A 17,608-nucleotide genomic window follows, 5' to 3' on the forward strand; every position below is an offset into this window, starting at 1 on the left:
CAAAATAGGCACCTCGGAAACCGAGCGTGCCTCAATTTGCGAGCGGTGCCCCCCGCGATCCTGCACCCTCCCCCCCATGATCCGGCACCCCCCACCGCGATTCGGCACTCCCCCACCGCAATCTGAAGTCCCTCAGACCCACCCGAACCCGCTTCTTACTGTCATCTGGGCCTCGGCACCGGCATGTCCTGTGCGTTGGTGCCGGTGCCCGAAGATCGGCTTCCTCTTCTTGCTGGGCTAAGAGCTCAAGGCCTGCGAGTTCACGCTCTCGGAGGGGTGGAAATGTATCACAGCAAGTTTCCATTATTTCCTATGGGGAAACTTGCTTTGATATACAAGTAATTTGGTTTACGAGCATGCTTCTGGAACAAATTATGCTCGCAAACCAAGGTACCACTGTACATTTGTAAATCAATGATGGGTAATGTATGCACTACAGCACAGGAGGGCAACCTTGATTCACAGAATGTCAGAACTACCTTTAGTGGGCCTCAACATTACATAATGACAGAACAGGAAATGCAGAGAGCTCTATAGCTGTGGTTCCCAACCCTGTCCTGGAGGACCACACCAGGCCAATCGGGTTTTCAGGATAGCCCTAATGAATATGCATGGCGCAGATTTGCATGCCTGTCACTTCCATTATATGCAAATCTCTCTCATGCATATATTTATTAGGGCTAGCTTGAAAACCCAATTGGCCTTATGGTCCTCCAGGACAGGGTTGGGAACCCCTGCTCTATAGGACTTCTGTGATATATAAATAAATAGCAATGTTACTTACCGTAACAGTTGTTATCCAGGGACAGCAGGCAGCTATTCTCACTAGTGGGTGATGTCATCCGACAGAGCCCCGATACGGACGTCTCACAAGCATGTCTTGCTTGAAGAAACTTTAGAAGTTTCGAGATGCCCGCACCGCGCATGCGCCAGTGCCTTCCCGCCCGATGGTCCGGGCGTGTCTCCTCAGTTCAGGTAGCTAGCCGAGAAGCCAACCCAGGGGAGGTGGGTGGGACGTGAGAATAGCTGCCTGCTGTCCCTGGATAACAACTATTACGGTAGGTAACATTGCTTTATCCCAGGACAAGCAGGCAGGTATTCTCACTAGTGGGTGACCTCCAAGCTAACCTCAATGGGATGGTGGGAGAGTTGGCAACTTAGGAGAATAAATTTTGTAACACTGTTTGGCCAAACTGTCCATCCCGTCTGGAGAAAGTATCCAGACAATAATGAGAGGTGAATGTATGAACCGATGACCAAGTGGCAGCCTTACAAATCTCCTCAATCGGTGTCGATCTGAGGAAGGCTACAGAGGCCGCCATTGCTCTGACCTTATGGGCTGTGACCTTACAGGGAAGGGGTAGTCCAGCCTGGGCATAGCAGAAAGAGATACAAGCCGCCATCCAGTTGGAAATGGTGCGCTTCGATACAGGTCGTCCCAACTTGTTTGGATCAAAGGAAACGAAAAGTTGAGGAGCAGCTCTGTGTGGTTTAGTGCGATCCAGGTAGAAAGCCAAAGCACGCTTACAGTCCAGAGTATGAAGAGCTGATTCTCCAGGATGAGAATGAGGCTTAGGAAAAAACACTGGAAGTACAATGGATTGGTTGAGATGAAAATCAGAGACCACTTTAGGCAGGAATTTCGGATGAGTGTGGAGGACCACCTTGTCATGATGGAATACTGTGAAAGGTGGATCTGCAACTAAGGCCTGAAGCTCACTGACCCTGCGAGCAGACGTGAGGGCCACTAGAAAAACCACTTTCCAAGTGAGAAACTTTAGTGGAGCCGTTTTCAAAGGCTCAAAAGGAGGTTTCATAAGCCGAGAAAGGACAACATTGAGATCCCAAACCACTGGAGGCGGTTTGAGAGGAGGATTGACGTGAAAAAGTCCTTTCATAAATCTGGCAACCACAGGATGAGCAGAAAGAGGTTTCCCCTGTAGAGGCTGATGGAAAGCCGCAATCGCACTCAGGTGGACTCGTATAGACGTCGACTTGAGACCAGACTGAGACAGGTGTAGAAGATAGTCCAACACAGAAGATAGAGAGGCTCGCTGAGGCTCCTTAGAGTTGGAAATACACCAGGAAGAAAATCTAGTCCATTTTTGGGAGTAGCATTGACGAGTAGCAGGCTTCCTTGAAGCCTCCAAGACATCCCTCACCGCCTGGGAAAACTGGTGAGGGGTTACGTTGAGAGGAACCAAGCTGTCAGGTGGAGAGACTGCAGGTTGGGATGAAGCAGAGATCCCTGATGCTGAGTAAGCAGTGAAGGAAATACCGGAAGTAGGAATGGCTCCTTGCTGCTGAGTTGAAGTAGAAGGGAGAACCAAGGCTGTCGAGGCCACCGAGGGGCTATCAGGATCATGGTGGCATGGTCGGACCTCAGCTTGACCAGAGTTTTCTGAATGAGAGGAAATGGAGGAAACGCATACAGAAAGCGATTCCCCCAATCCAGCAGAAAAGCATCTGCCTCGAGGCGCTGAGGAGTGTAGATCCTGGAGCAGAATTGAGGCAGCTTGAAATTGTGGGGAGCCGCAAAGAGGTCTATCTGAGGCATTCCCCACTGAGCAAAGATCTGAAGAAGGGACGTGGAATGGAGTGTCCATTCGTGAGGCTGGAGTAGATGACTCAATTTGTCTGCCAAGACATTGTCCTTCCCCTGGATGTAGACAGCCCTGAGGAAGACGTTGTGGCGAACCGCCCAATCCCAGACTCGAAGAGCTTCCTGGCAGAGGGAGGCCGAGCCCGTGCCCCCCTGCTTGTTGACATAATACATGGCGACCTGGTTGTCTGTGCGAATGAGGACCACCATGTCGTGAAGCAGATGTTGAAAGGCTTGAAGAGCATTGAAGATGGCTCTGAGCTCCAGAAGATTGATTTGATGGAGCCGGTCCGCACTGGTCCAGAATCCCTGAGTGCGAAGCCCATCCAGATGCGCTCCCCAGGCATAGGTCGAGGAATCGGTTGTGAAGACCTTCTGGTGGGGAGGAGAGTGAAAAAGCAAACCTCTGGATAGATTCGAAGAGGTCATCCACCAAAGTAGAGACTGCCGAAGAGCAGGAGTGACGATGATGTGTCGAGTCAATGGATCCGCCACCTGAGTCCACTGAGATGCCAGTGTCCACTGAGGAATCCTGAGATGGAGCCTGGCGAAAGGCGTCACATGAACCGTAGAGGCCATGTGGCCCAGGAGGACCATCATGAGTCTCGCCGAGATGGACTGGTGAGAAGACACAGACTGGCAGAGATGAAGAAGGGCATCCATGCGCTGAGGAGGAAGGAACGCTCTGAGGCGGATGGTATCCAGGACCGCTCTGATGAAGGGGAGCGACTGCGTGGGCCGCAGATGAGATTTGGGAAAGTTGATCTCGAATCCCAAACTCTGCAGGAACTGAATCGTGGACAGGGTCGCCGAGATGACCCCCGATGCCGAGGGAGCCTTGATGAGCCAGTCGTCGAGGTAGGGAAATACCTGAAGACCCTGGTTCCGGAGTGCAGCGGCCACAACTACCAGACACTTCGTGAAGACTCTGGAAGACGAAGACAGACCGAATGGAAGCACTCGATACTGCAGATGCAGATGTCCCACCCGAAATCTGAGGAATCTGCGGGAGGCCAGGTGAATGGGAATGTGAGTGTAGGCCTCCTTGAGATCCAGAGAGCATAACCAGTCGTTCTGCTCGAGGAGGAGGTAGAGAGAAGCAAGCATCAGCATGCAAAACCTCTCTTTGACCAGGAATTTGTTGAAGACCCTGAGGTCCAAAAAGGGTCTCAGGTCGCCCGTCTTCTTCGGAACAAGGAAGTACCGGGAGTAAAACCCCTGGTTGTGTTGGTCCACAGGGACCGGCTCGACGGCCCGGAGCCGGAGCAAAGCCTGGGCTTCCTGAAGAAGAAGGGCGGACTGAGTCAAGTTGGAAGGATACTCTTTGGAGGGTGGTCCGGAGGGACCCGATGGAATTGAAGAGAGTACCCTTCCCTGATGATAGTAAGGACCCAGAGGTCGGTGGTTACGGCCTCCCAGCGATGATAAAAATGATGGAGGCGCCCTCCGATGGGAAAAACAGGGGGAGGCAGAACGAGACTGGTCATGCCCTCGACGATACAGTCAAAAAGGCTGAGGAGCCTTGGGGACAGCAGACGGCTGAGACTTTTGCTGACCCTTCTGAGGAGGCTGCCGCTTCGCAGGTTGCCTCGCTGGAGGAGCTTGCCTCGGCTGATAACGCCGCTGATAAATCAATGGTGGTCGAGAGGGTCGAGACTGTTGAGGCTTAGGCTTCGGCCTCAGAATGGACTGGAAGGATTTTTCATGATCTGACAATTTCTTCGTGACAGTCTCGATGGATTCGTAAAAAAGATCCGCCCCAGCACATGGGACGTGAGCCGGGTGGTCCTGAAGATTCGGGTCCATGTCAATGGTCCTTAACCAGGCCAAACGGCGCATCGCCACCGAGCAGGCAGCTGCTCGTGCTGAGAGCTCGAAAGCATCGTAGGCCGACTGCATCAACTGAAGACGAAGCTGGGACAGCGAAGCGACGACCTCCTCAAACTCAAACCGAGCCTGGGACTCGATGTAGGGCGTGAATTTTCGAAGCACAGGCAGAAAAAATTCCAAGTAGGTGGCGAAGTGGAAATTATAATTCAGGACTCGGGACGTCATCATAGAATTCTGATAGATGCGTCGTCCAAACTTATCCATCGTCCTGCCCTCGCAGCCCGGAGGCACCGAAGCATATACCTGGCCTGGATGAGACCGCTTGAGCGAGGATTCTACCAGGAGGGACTGATGAGAAAGCTGAGGTCCCTCGAAGCCCTTATGATGCACCGTGCGGTACCGAGCATCCAATTTGCCAGGCACCGCCGGAATGGAGTAAGGAGACTCAAAGCACCGCATGAAGGTCTGATCAAGGAGCTTGTGCAGAGGGAGGCGCAAAGACTCGGCCGGAGGGCGAGGCAAGTGCATAGTATCGAGATATTCCTTGGAGTATCGGGACCCCGCATCGAGGGTAATGTCCATGTCATCCGCCATCTGCCTGAGAAACGAGGAGAAAGACAGTTGGTCCGCCAACGCCGGTCTCCGAGAAGGACTAGAAGAAGTTGAGGCTTCGGGCTCCATGGAGGCCTGTGAGCAACAGGGCGAGTAGAACACCTCGGGGTCCTCGAACTCCGGCCCGGGAGGAGGAGACCCAGCAGAAGCAGAATACCCCATCCGAGGCAATTTCTTATGAGGCGAGACGGTGGAGTGCCGGGAGGAATGCCTCGAAGAGTGTCTGGAACGATACCCCTCTCGATGCCTGGAAGGGGATCGAGTCCGCCTATGAGAATACTGATCCCCAGAAGCCTCCAAGGAGCAGATAGGACTCGAAGCCGTCGATCGCAGAGGCGGATGCGTCGGAGCCTCCCCGGAAGCCGCCCTGGCTCGATAGGGGGTCCGGAAGAACTCGTCCTGCCTCCTGCTATGCCCAGGACTGGGAGGCCTCAAAGGTGGACGCCACACAGAGTCATGGGGCGGAGTAATAGGTTCCAAAGGAAGCAAGTCACTAAGGGAGGCTTTCCTCGAGGGAATCGGCTCCAATGGAGGCATCTCCCCAAGAGGGGCCGTCGTCGATGGAATCGGTTCCAAGGGAGGCATGTCACCAACCGAGGCTCGCCTCGAGGAGCTGGACACCGCCCACCTATCCTCCTCGCCGAGCAACGAGGTCGTGCAGCGCAGAGAAGGAGGAGGGGGCGGCCCGCCCCTCGGGACCGGAACTGGGAGGTCATCGAGGCAATCAGCCAGGGACCCATGGTGGTCATGAGTTCCACAAACTGAGCCACCAGGATGGACTTCAACGAAGCCGATATGGAGGGATCCGCACCAAACGGGGGCCCTTCCGCACGGTCTTCGCGCAATTTCGGTGCAGTGTGCTTCTGTTTGCCAGCTTTCGGCACTTTAAGCACCACCGGAGGAACTATGGGGGTCGGTACCTGTTCCGAGGAGACAGATGAAGGCACCGGCGCAGAAGACGAGGCCAAAACCGGTGTGAACGAGGCCGGTTTCAAAAGGCCCGAAGCAGCCGGGGAGATAGAGGGCTTTGTCGATGAAGTCGAAGCCCCAGTCGATGTTGAAGCCACAGGATCCGACGAAGCTTCCATCTTGAACATGGACTCCCACAGCAGGCAGCGACGCTTAAACGCTCGCGCCGTCAAAGTGGAGCAAGGCCGGCACGATTTCAGAAAATGATCCGGGCCCAGACACTGGAGACAGCGTCGATGAGGGTCCGTGAGCGAAATCGCGCGCTGACACTTGCTGCACTTTTTAAAACCGGTGATCGGCCGGGACATAGGCCGAAAAAGTTCCGCCGCAAGGTCGAAGGCGCGGGGCCTAAGCCACGCGGCCGACCCGGTGTCGGAAGGAAAAAATTTTTTTTTTTTAAGAAATCAAAGAAAGAAACAAACACACGGGAGAGCCCAAAAGAACCCAACCCGCGGAATTAGAAGGCAAAAAAACAGATTCAATGGGCGCAGAATTGAAGTTGAACCTCTCAGCTCTGCGGAAGAAAATGAACTGAGGAGACACGCCCGGACCATCGGGCGGGAAGGCATTGGCGCATGCGCGGTGCGGGCATCTCGAAACTTCTAAAGTTTCTTCAAGCAAGACATGCTTGTGAGACGTCCGTATCGGGGCTCTGTCGAATGACATCACCCACTAGTGAGAATACCTGCCTGCTTGTCCTGGGATAAAAAATTGTAACTAAAATAATGGAAACAAACTGCTACAGTGGTTTATTCTGAAATATTTGTGAAATACATTACATAAAATTGCCAAAACTGTTGTTAATAACATTTTCTGTGCATACTTTCTGTAGTCTCAGGAGTGGCATAAAATTCAATGGCAGTTGCAGGTTGCTCACCCCTGTTCTACAATATACCGTGTTTCCCCCGAAAATGAGATCTATCCTGAAAATAAGCCCTAGCATGATTTTCAGGGTAGGTCTTAATATAAGCCCTACCCCATACCATCTTCCTGGTTTCATTTAGTGATTCACTGTGGTTATTTTAAGGATGTCCCAGTTCTGACTTGGAAGTTCTTTTGAAAATGCTCCTCCACATGTCTAATCATGCTAAATAAAAATACTGCCCTCTTAATTTTTCAAAATGCAGTTATGAGAATCAGCTAATTCCACATCGCATCATATTTTCAATTATGTATTTGGCACTAGAGAATGACACATGGACAAATTTGTCTCAGTCCCTGCGGGATCTATCTCTATCCCCGTGAGTTCTGCCCCTGTCCCATCCATGCAAGTTCAAGGCTTGTGCAGATGAGAACAGAGCTTGCAGGGATGGGGCAGGGACAGAACTCACGGGAACCGGAAGGGGATGGAGATAGATCTCATAGGGACAGGGACAAATTTGTCTCCATGTCATTCTCTTTTTGTCACTCATTAATTACATTGCAAAATTCAAACATTTAATTTTTTGTTTTCCAATTAAGACTATAATATCCATTCTAAGTGACATCACTAGTTATCACTGTGACTACTACTAGTATTTAATATTTCTATAGCGCTGAAATGCAAGGATGGTCACAGGTTTGTGTTGAGGCAAAAACAGAGATCAGGCAGAGAGAGATGAGTACATTAATTTAGTGAGGTTAAAGATAATGTACAGCACTGCGTATGCCTATCAACGTTAAGTAAATGTTAAACAGTATTACTAGTAGTAATGAATTTCTTGTGTTTGACTACCATCAATAAAAAATACAGTTAACTTAAGAATCAAGTGACATTAGAAAAACATACCTTCCTTTTACTGAGCCACATTAGAGGTTTCTACCGTGGCCCGGGGCAATAAATGTTCCAAAGCTCATGAGCGTTGGAGCAACGTTGGAGGATTTAGTGCTCTGGGTCATGGTAGAAACTTCTAACGCGGCTTAGTAAAAGAAGGCCACAGTATTTAATATCTTATCTTACTTTCCGATGTTTTCCAGATTTTCCACAAATCTTCAATTGTGATGTGCTCATCTTCCTTGTGTAGCTGGCTATGCTTCTTGGAGGCATCCTTGTATTTCATGTCTTGCCTGAGAAACTATTGGAAAAATAATTCAGTATTACTCAAATTGCTATGACCAGCCAGTTAATTTATATCCTTTCACACTCTTTCAAAAAAGTCACTGCACTTATATTGTCTTATCTTTTTCCAAAAGGAAGCAGGTTATATAGATATAGATACTGTTATCTAGAGCTTACAGATAGAAAAATAACTTTCCTTCCCTACCTGGAGTTATAATGGTATTATGTTGCTTAATTAGAACCATATGCAAAGCTGCCCAAATCTACACGCCCCTTCAAACTCTTTAACAAACCTTGGCTAAGACATACTGCATTGTTATATTTTAAATTAACCTTTGTCCAGCAATTCCTACAGGATTGTTTCTAGCCTTTCTATAAGAGTACACCAAAGAGCCCTTCCTCTCTCAGGATCTGAAATCATTACAGCACCAGTAGTACTCATACAAATCTGTCACTGAGACTGAATGTGGGTTTCAACTTGCTAATTACCGTGTTAGCAACTCAGTCATATTTAGCTCTTTCCAAGTGATCCAAGTAGCATAAATTATGTCACCATTCTACTGTATTCTGCTGGTGGTGTATATTTTATAGATTTGCTTTTAAAATAGGAACCAACAGGTTATAGCTTCTCTTGTCATTTCCTTCCCCTCATTGTAGTCCTCACCAAAATTTAGGGGTTTTATTTGGGGGGGGGGGGGACTTAAATGCATCCTCTGAGGTTTGTGCGACTTATTACCAAGGTTGTCTTTTTATTCTCTATGGAAATGAGAATAGTAAATCATGTTCTTAATATGTATCAGCACAGCATTGACAACAACTAACCTCTTCCTCCATGCCCCCCCCCCCAGTAGGTCATCAACAGCCTATCATTATCCCCTTGATAGCTGTGCCTAAGATATTTGCCACCTGGTATGCTGGAAAGAGTTCATGTCAATATTATGTTTCTTCAGATGGTCCAAATATTTCTCTTTCACTGGGAAATATTACTGTTTCTACCTATTTTACTGACAGGCAACAATTTGCCTGGCTTAAAGGTGTTAGTAATTATTTGTTACCTTCTTATGCTGACTGCTGGTGGATTTGTGGCCCATATGCATACAGATGGCTTCACAAGGGTTGTTACGGGACCTGCTATATCGGGTTCCTATTACCCCCTGTGAGAATCCTATCTGAATTGCCTCCTACCCGACCAAAAAGAAATACTCCTCTCATTTCTGAAGGGGAAAGATTTGCTATGATCCTTTTACCTAGTTATGGAGTAGGTAAATTAATCCAAATTATAAAAAAATTATCCACCCTTATTGAAACTATGGGTAATGAAACAACAGCAGTTACTCAATCTCTGTCACTAGAGCTCAGACAAACACGCATTGTAGCTCTTCAAAATAGGATGGCACTTGACTATCTCCTAGCAGCCCAGGGGGGTACATGTGCCATCATTGGACAAGAATGTTGTACTTATATTCCTGACTCTTTCTCTGACCAGCAAGCACATATCACATCTCTAGATAAGGCATTGCAGAATTGGGAACAATTTAAGGTAGAGGATAAGGGTTGGTTTGATTGGCTAACTGCATGGATGCCTAATATATCATGGGTTAAAGGCCTATTGGGTGTTTTAATAGGCCTGGCTTTTGTGTTTCTGATTGTGTGTTGTAGTTTATCCTGTATAATTGGCATTGGAAAAACATGTTTGCAGAAAGTGACTCCCAATCTTATGCTGATCCAGAGAACAAGTCATGCCCAAAGCAACCTCAGAACAGAGCAAGGTAAGGCCACTAAAGCTCCAGGTGTGGGTCCTGGTGTGGTACCCCACTCCACGACCCAAGGGGGGGCTAAGGACCTTGTCCTATGCCTTAAGTAGTTCTGAGTAGGGCCAGCTTAGTTTATCTGGCCAGGTACGAGTGAGCAAACATGAAATAAAAAAATTCAGCTATTACACTTTCTCACATTGCACCAGGATTTACTAGCTAGAAAAGAAAAACTGTTGATAGATAAGGCCTAATCCAAGAGCAAGTGAGAATGTGGATTAGTAGCTATAAATTAATAAATGAAAATTGGATAAGCTGGAATAAAATGATCAGAAATACAAAAAGTTTAAAAACAGGGATTTTAAGTTACCATATGGATTTGATATATGTCATGTGCTTGACGGATATAGGGAGGCAGGCTAAGACATTTTATGATTGATGACTACCATATCAAATGTACCCCAGATGGGAAGCTTAAGTTTCTTAGAGCTTCTTTGTGTTAGAGTGACCAGCCTGAACTAGGCCAATCCTCAGGGAAATGTAGGCAGACAGAAGTTGGCTTTTGACCTGGTATCCACATACCAGGGGGCCCTAGGTTTGCCATGACTTGAGTTTGCTAAGGACAAATCTAAACCACATGTGTATCATGGTATGAATTGATCCAAAATTAAGTGTCAGAAAGTTAGGAAAAATTACATAATAGAAATTTTCTTAGGTAGCTATAGGTAATATGTTAACAACCAATATAGATTAGATTAGGAATATATGTTATTTTGATTTTCATATATCTGAAATCCTGAAGAGATCCTGATAAGGCAACAGATGGTGTTTGACCTCTGACCTTGAGCAACTTTTTTATACTTCGTAGAATCTTGGTGGGAGGGGTACCTGCTCTTTCCATTTTTTCTTTGTGCAGTCTTTGTGAGACAAAGATCTCAGGAAAAGACACTGATATTTACAGGAAGGGATGAAGAATCTGAGGAGTTTTGTAAGTATATTATAATATTGGTCTATGTATTTCTTCTTTTTATAAAATATGTAAGCTTAATGTGAGAATGTAACTTTTTTAGATATAAGAATGTAATTTGTGACACGCCTATATAAAGCTAGCCTTATATGGGAATAAATAATGTGAACCAATTAGACTGCAGATGGATTGTAACGAAGGAATGTCATCATTTAGGATATATATGGACGTGTAACTGGTAAAACGTTGGAATTTTTTATGAGCAAGGCCAGCTTTTGGCTTCTGTAATAATTCTCTGATGCAAATGATACTCAATTGATTTGCTAATCAATTAATTGAGTAATCTTATGATCTAATATCGATATCTAATAAAAAATAAGATTTTGGATTTTATTAAAATATTTTGCATCATTATTTTTTTTGTCATTTTCATTTTACAACCCTAGAATAGCTATAAGTACGCATGTGTGCAATTATCCTGATCAGCACCCTGAGGTTGTGGGTTCATATCCCACTCTGCTCCCTGTGACCCTGGGCAAGTCACTTAATCCCCCACTGCCCCAGGTAAATGAATGAGATAGTAAGGCCCCCAGGACAGAGAGGGAAAATGCTTGAGTACCTGAATGTAAACCACTTAAGACTATAAGTGGTATATAAATACTAAAAATAAATAAATAAAAATTATTTAATTTGGTTTCAATCCCATTCTCCACAAAGAGCTCAGAACGGATTACAAGTTAACATACAGTTTAAAGTTACAATTTGCCATAGTTACAGTGCAAGGTTTTTCAATACAATACAATATTTATCATTCAGCTCAGATATGTAGGAGCTGCCTGAACTACTGAGTCTCTCGATTAAATGCTTCGGAAATAAAAGCAACCACCATTCAATTTAAGGCACAAAGGCATGGAATTTTGCCCAGGTTAGATTGCCCTTTAATAGGTGGGAATGTATATTTTCACTAGCTTTTCAAAGAATTAACGGCTCTGTTCCATGAAAAACAGAAACAATTAGTAAAACAGAGAAAGCAAATCTTCAAAACTAAACATCAAACAGTAGTTCTGGTAAATTAAGTTACAATGTGATTGAATTTTGAGTCTCTTTTATATGTATCAAAATACTTGTGGACACGTCCTATTTTAAAATAAGCTTATTATGGAACCAAGTATGAATCAATTACTATTCAATTTATGCACTATATAGCTTACAAGTACATCTGAACAATCAACAGGCCTTCAATATAAACCAATTTCCAGTAATTGTGGTTGAGAATCAACATATGTCTGCTCATTTTTCATTACGGCAATTTTTAAGAGTCAATATTCCTCTCTGAGTAAACACACAGAATTAGCTATATACTAAACTACAGCTTTGTTGCCTACCACATTGATAAAAGTGCATCATTTGCTAAAATAAACCATCATGCAAAACTTGCATGGCCTAATTAACCCACTTTTTAAAAATGTCCAACTAGTAAAATGCCAACAGCAGAATAGGGAGCAGCAAGAGAGCTGTGAACACATGAAAGCTTTCTGGTTTGCCGGCATTCTATACTTTCAGAAGAGAAAGGGGAATGTTGTAGTGCTGCATGTCCTAGCTGATCAAACAGCAAACCAAAACATATAAAGTGTAAATGCAAGGATTTTAATTAAAGAGAATCATATGTGCCTGACATGGTCACATTTAGCCAAGAGGTTACCATCAGAGGCAACAAACTGAGGCAGAAGAAAACATTGGTCATTATAAGAACATAAGCATAGCCTTACCGGGTCAGACCAATGGTTCATCAAGCCCAGTAGCCCATTCTCACGGTGGCCAATCCAAGTCACTAATACCAGGTCGAAACCCAAGGAGTAGCAATATTCTATGCTACCGATTCAGGGCAAGCAGTGGCTTCCTCCCATGTCTTTCTCAATAACAGACTATGGACTTTTCCTCCAGGAACTTGTCCAAACCTTTCTTAAAACCAGCTACGCTATCCACTCTTACCACAACCTGTGGCAACGCATTCCAGTGATTAACTATTCTCTAACTGCAAAAAAATTTCCTCCTATTGGTTTTAAAAGTATTTCCCTGAAACTTCATCGAGTGTCCCTAGTGTTTGTAATTTTTGATGGAGTGAAAAATCAATCCACTTGTACCCATTCTACTCCACTCAGGATTTTGTAGACTTCAATCAAAGCTCCCCTCAGCTGTCTCTTCTCCAAGCTGAAGAGCCTTAACCATTATACTCTTTCCTCATACGAGAGGAGTTCCATCCCCTTTATCACCTTGGTCGCATTTCTTCAAACCTTTTCTAACGCCACTATATCTTTCTTGAGATAAGAAGACCAGAATTGAACGCAATACTCCAGATGAGGTTGCACCATGGAAAGATACAAGGACATTATAACATTCTTAGTGTTATCAACATCCCTTTTTTTAATAATTCCTAGCATCCTGTTTGCTTTTTTGGCTGCCGCCGCACACTTGGCGGAAGGTTTCATCGTATTGTCTACCATGATACCCAGATCCTTTTCTTTGGCGCTAACCCCCAAGGTAGACCCAAGCATCCGGTAACTGTGATTCAGGTTATTCTTCCCAATGTGCATCACTTTGCATTTGTCTCCATTAAATTTCATCTGCCATTTGGACGCCCAGTCTTCCAATTTCTTAAGGTCCGCCAGCAATTTTTCACAACCCGCATGTGTTTTAACAACTTTGAATAGTTTAGTGTCATCTGCAAATTTTATCACCTCACTCATCGTTCCAATTTCCAGATCATTTATAAATAAGTTAAATAGCACCGGTCCCAGTACAGACCCCTGCGGCACTCCACTGTTTACTCTCCTCCCTTGAGAAAAATGACCATTTAACCCTACCATCTGTTTTCTATCCGATAACCAATTCCTAATCCACAACTGAACTTTGCCACCCATCCCATGACTCTTTAATTTTCTCAGGAGCCTCTCATGAGGAACTTTGTCAAAAGCTTTCTGAAAATCGAGATATACTATATATCAACCGGCTCAACTTTAGCCACGTGTTTATTCACACCTTCAAAGAAGTCAAGCAAATTGGTGAAGCAAGATCTCCCTCGGCTGAACACATGCCGACTCTGCATTTTTTGGCATTGAAACTTAGTTGCCTACCATGTTCGCCGATGATGCCAAACTATGCAACATGGTAGGCAACCGCACAACAGATGAAAGCACAGTGCCCGACAAAAGCTCAATGCCCGACAGTATGACGCAGGACCTACTCCTGCTGGAGCATTGGTCAAAGATACTGTTAAGAGGCTCACCACCTTCTAGACTGCATGCTCACAGTCTATCAGCAAGAGGGCCCTGATCAGCTAATCATCCAGGTAAAGATGCACCTGGACACCTAACTGGTGAAAGTGGGCCGCTAGAACTACCATCACATTGGTAAAGGTGCAGGGAACCGTAGCCAAACCAAAGGGGAGCGCCACAAACTGGAAACCTCCATGAAATCCAGAGAGGCAAGGAATTCATCCGGAGCTGCTACGATGGAGCGGACCATTTCCATACGAAAGTGGAAGATTTACAGAGTCTCAATTACAAATTTCAAATCCAGAATGAGCCTCCTATCTTTTGTGCCTTTCTTGGGCACTATGAAGTATTAAGAGCACCTGCCTCAGCTCAATTCTTATTTGGCAACTGGTTCTTTGGCATGAATGTCTAAGTCATTGCACTATCTCTCGCAATCTGCTTCTCCGGCCGGCCGGGAAGTCGAGGAACAGATTTGGAAGGGGCCGATAAAGCTGGATCTTGTGCCCCTCCCTAATAATGTCCAGCATCCAATGGTCAGACAAGATCTGCTTCCATTTATCCTTGAATGTTGACAGCCGCCCTTCAATATGATCAGGATCGGCTATCCTCCTGGTGTCATTACAGCTTCTTGGAGACCGAGCATAGACTGTTGGCGCTAATAACCATCAAATCTCTGTCCAGACCCCTGAAAGGGCCTCTGAGAAGAATAGCCAGAGAAAAATTGGCAAGCTCTTCTGGAAGCACAAAATTGCTTCTATTGCCTTCAGCAGGTTGATGACTTCTACTGTCTGAGAGGGATTTGAGACGGTGATCCTTCATACTGGCCATGAGGTCATCTAGCCTTTTTCCAAACAGCATCTGCTGAGAGTGGCCAAGAAGGCTGAGTTGCCCACCCACTGTCTGATCCAGAGTATCCGACAGGCAGAAATAGAATAAGCTGAAACTTTACCCAGGACTCTAATGATGTCATAAAGAGCACTGGCCACTTAATCCACACCCTCCTTAAACATATGGGAACAGGAATCCCCAACTTCTAAGGGATTAGTTTGCAGTCTGGTATGGCAGGCATGCGTCATGAAGGAGGCAGCTGCTGTGGCTTTGATACCCAAAGCCAGTGCTTCAAACTGTGTTTTCAGGACCACATCCACTCTACAATTCTGTGCATCATTCAGCATCACTCCACCTTTACTAGGAAGGGAGGTGTGCTTGGTCACTTGACCACTGCAGAGTCCACCTTCGGTTGGACAAACAGCTGGTGGAAGTCCAAAGCCAGGATAGAGCCAAGATATAGCATTGGCCATGAGGATTCTCCTACTGGTCAATGATCAAACAAGTAAGGTCCGGGTAAGCAGGAAAAAAGTTTGTCTGTGCATTAGTGCCGCACATGACGAAGCACTGTGAGGTGGAAGTCTGCTGGGAGACAGACAGGGCGTCAGAAATGGCATGGGCGACTAAAGCTGACCTGAAAAGGTGATGCACAGAGGGATCATCACAGTGATCCACCGCCACACCTGCCCCCTGGATACTGGACCCCATCAGGGATCCCACATCCTTCACAATCATAGAAGAGCCCTACAAAATGTGACAGGGCTAGGCATCTGACACATACATCAGAGGGCACAGGAGGGAGCTTAGCATCTCTTAGTAGCTGGAAAGGGGGTTGTACATGATTGAACCACCAGGGGAAGAGAGAGGGAGGAAGCTCAATTCCCCTAGTTAAAACATCAATACGTCATGCCCAGCAAGGCTGCTAGGGGGATGGGGAATCAGGAATGGAATCACATGATTGCTCCAGGTGACTAATTAGGGGAACTGACTCACAAGGCAGGAGAGCACATAGGAGTTCCAGAGGAAGTAGACTGGATGGAAGTAGAGGTTATCCCATTACCTGAACCTGAAGCCAAGGATTGTAATGTATGTCAACGAGAGTGAGAAGATTGGAAAAGCAAAAGGCAGTGTGGGTGAACACAGTTGCATAGATCAGCTGTGAGAGGGTGATGAGCTTACCTGCTCCTTGCTTGGAGGGAAGACTTTGGTCACCATAGAAATACATTCAAGAAAGAACTGAGAAGTTATGAGCATTTCCTAAATTTATTAACTGAGTTAGTAAATCATAGAAATGTAAATAGAACTATAAACTTGCTTAGACAGCTTCATCTTTGGAGTGATTGGAATAAAAGCAGAAAACCAGGAATGAATCAATTTGCTACCCTGGAATGAACTAACTCTCTTGGGGGGGGTCTTTTCTGGGGAATGGCAGAGAGAGTTACAAGTTAATTTCCCTCATCTTTTTTTGGTATTTGCCTTGTGGATTACAAAGTGAGACTACTCACCTTGTGGACTGTAGAGTGTTTGTAGTGAGATTACCTACCTTGTGGATTACAAAGTGGTTGCGCTAAACTTCTGACCTTGTGGATATCGCTTCATTGACAATTGTTTGGTCAAATTACAAGATTGTTACGTTTTGTCATGAGTCTTAGTTACTTCCTCCATATGCTGTACTGAGCATAAGCAGGACCAGAAGCTAAGCCCTGCTATAGTGACTGCATTCACGCCAGACCTCTGCGCACCTCCTTACAGAAAACAAAAGCATGGAAAGAGACTTCTAATCATCCCAGTTCTGCTCAAAAGGGTCACTGACACTGAGAACTGGTGTGGTATGAGGTGGGGATGCCTGTTTGGGAGAAGGATCCTCCTTAGTCAGAGCAGGCATGCCCATAGGCAGCACTTCCCAATCCCATTAAATAGGCTTTCCATAAAAGGCTGACAAAATCTGAGAAACTATGCATTGGGGGACCTGAGGCTTCTTGCATAACTTCAGACTGGAGAAGAGGAGATGCATCTTTCACCACCGTGCGCTTGCTTTTCACCCCATCGCTGCTCGGTTCATCTGAGCCAGATCTCTTTCCCTTAGATTGTTTTTTCCATGATTTCGGGAGTTCTAAGAACTGACTGGGGGCTCAGCCCGAAACTCCCACCTCCTTCCTCCTGCATCCCGTGGAACACGGACGCTACTTAACCAGCAACTCTGTGTAACCGACACAGGATTTAGGACTAGAAAGGTTGGAGCATCCATCAGAGGCAGTCACTTGTCAAAACGAGCATTTTGAAGTAGAAAAAAAAGAGTTTAAAACCAGATTGCTAAAAATCCAAGATGGCAACCATAAAAAATTTGCAACAAAAATGGGAAGTTGGAGCTAAATGCAAAAAAATAAATAAATAAATAAAAATCTGCAATTTTACGGTTTTAAAGGAGAGGGACCCAAGCACTAACCCAAGAAACCATTAAAACTACAAATTTCAGACCCCCCTCCTTAAAGAATAATGGGAGTACTCACTGTGACTTCAAGTGCCTATTTGTCTGACTCAGCCTGGCTGCAGGGAAAGGATTTCTGCCTCTGAAATTGCAAATACATCAACCATCAAAGGAAATCTTCTGGCTGTTGGCTGGATGGACCACAGCCACCAACTTCCTATCCCTGGATTCCTCACGCAGCGATGGAGGGAGAAAATACACAGCCAACTCCCTGATACCCCTAGGGTTCTTACTCAGGGGCCACACAG

General features: G+C 45.9%; 1 protein-coding gene across 5 annotated transcripts in view; it reads right to left on the reverse strand.

The window, feature by feature from the left end:
* Window positions 1-17,608, reverse strand: part of STIM2 (stromal interaction molecule 2) — a 276,251-nt gene that overhangs the window by 117,982 nt on the left and 140,661 nt on the right. For all 5 annotated transcript variants that reach the window (XM_033947951.1, XM_033947961.1, XM_033947944.1 and 2 more), the window contains one exon: window positions 7,953-8,067. In XM_033947951.1, coding sequence (XP_033803842.1) covers window positions 7,953-8,067 — 115 coding nt within the window. The remainder of the gene's footprint in view (window positions 1-7,952; window positions 8,068-17,608) is intronic.

The sequence above is a fragment of the Geotrypetes seraphini genome, chromosome 1 (assembly GCF_902459505.1).
Source record: "Geotrypetes seraphini chromosome 1, aGeoSer1.1, whole genome shotgun sequence".
Taxonomy (NCBI): domain Eukaryota; kingdom Metazoa; phylum Chordata; class Amphibia; order Gymnophiona; family Dermophiidae; genus Geotrypetes; species Geotrypetes seraphini.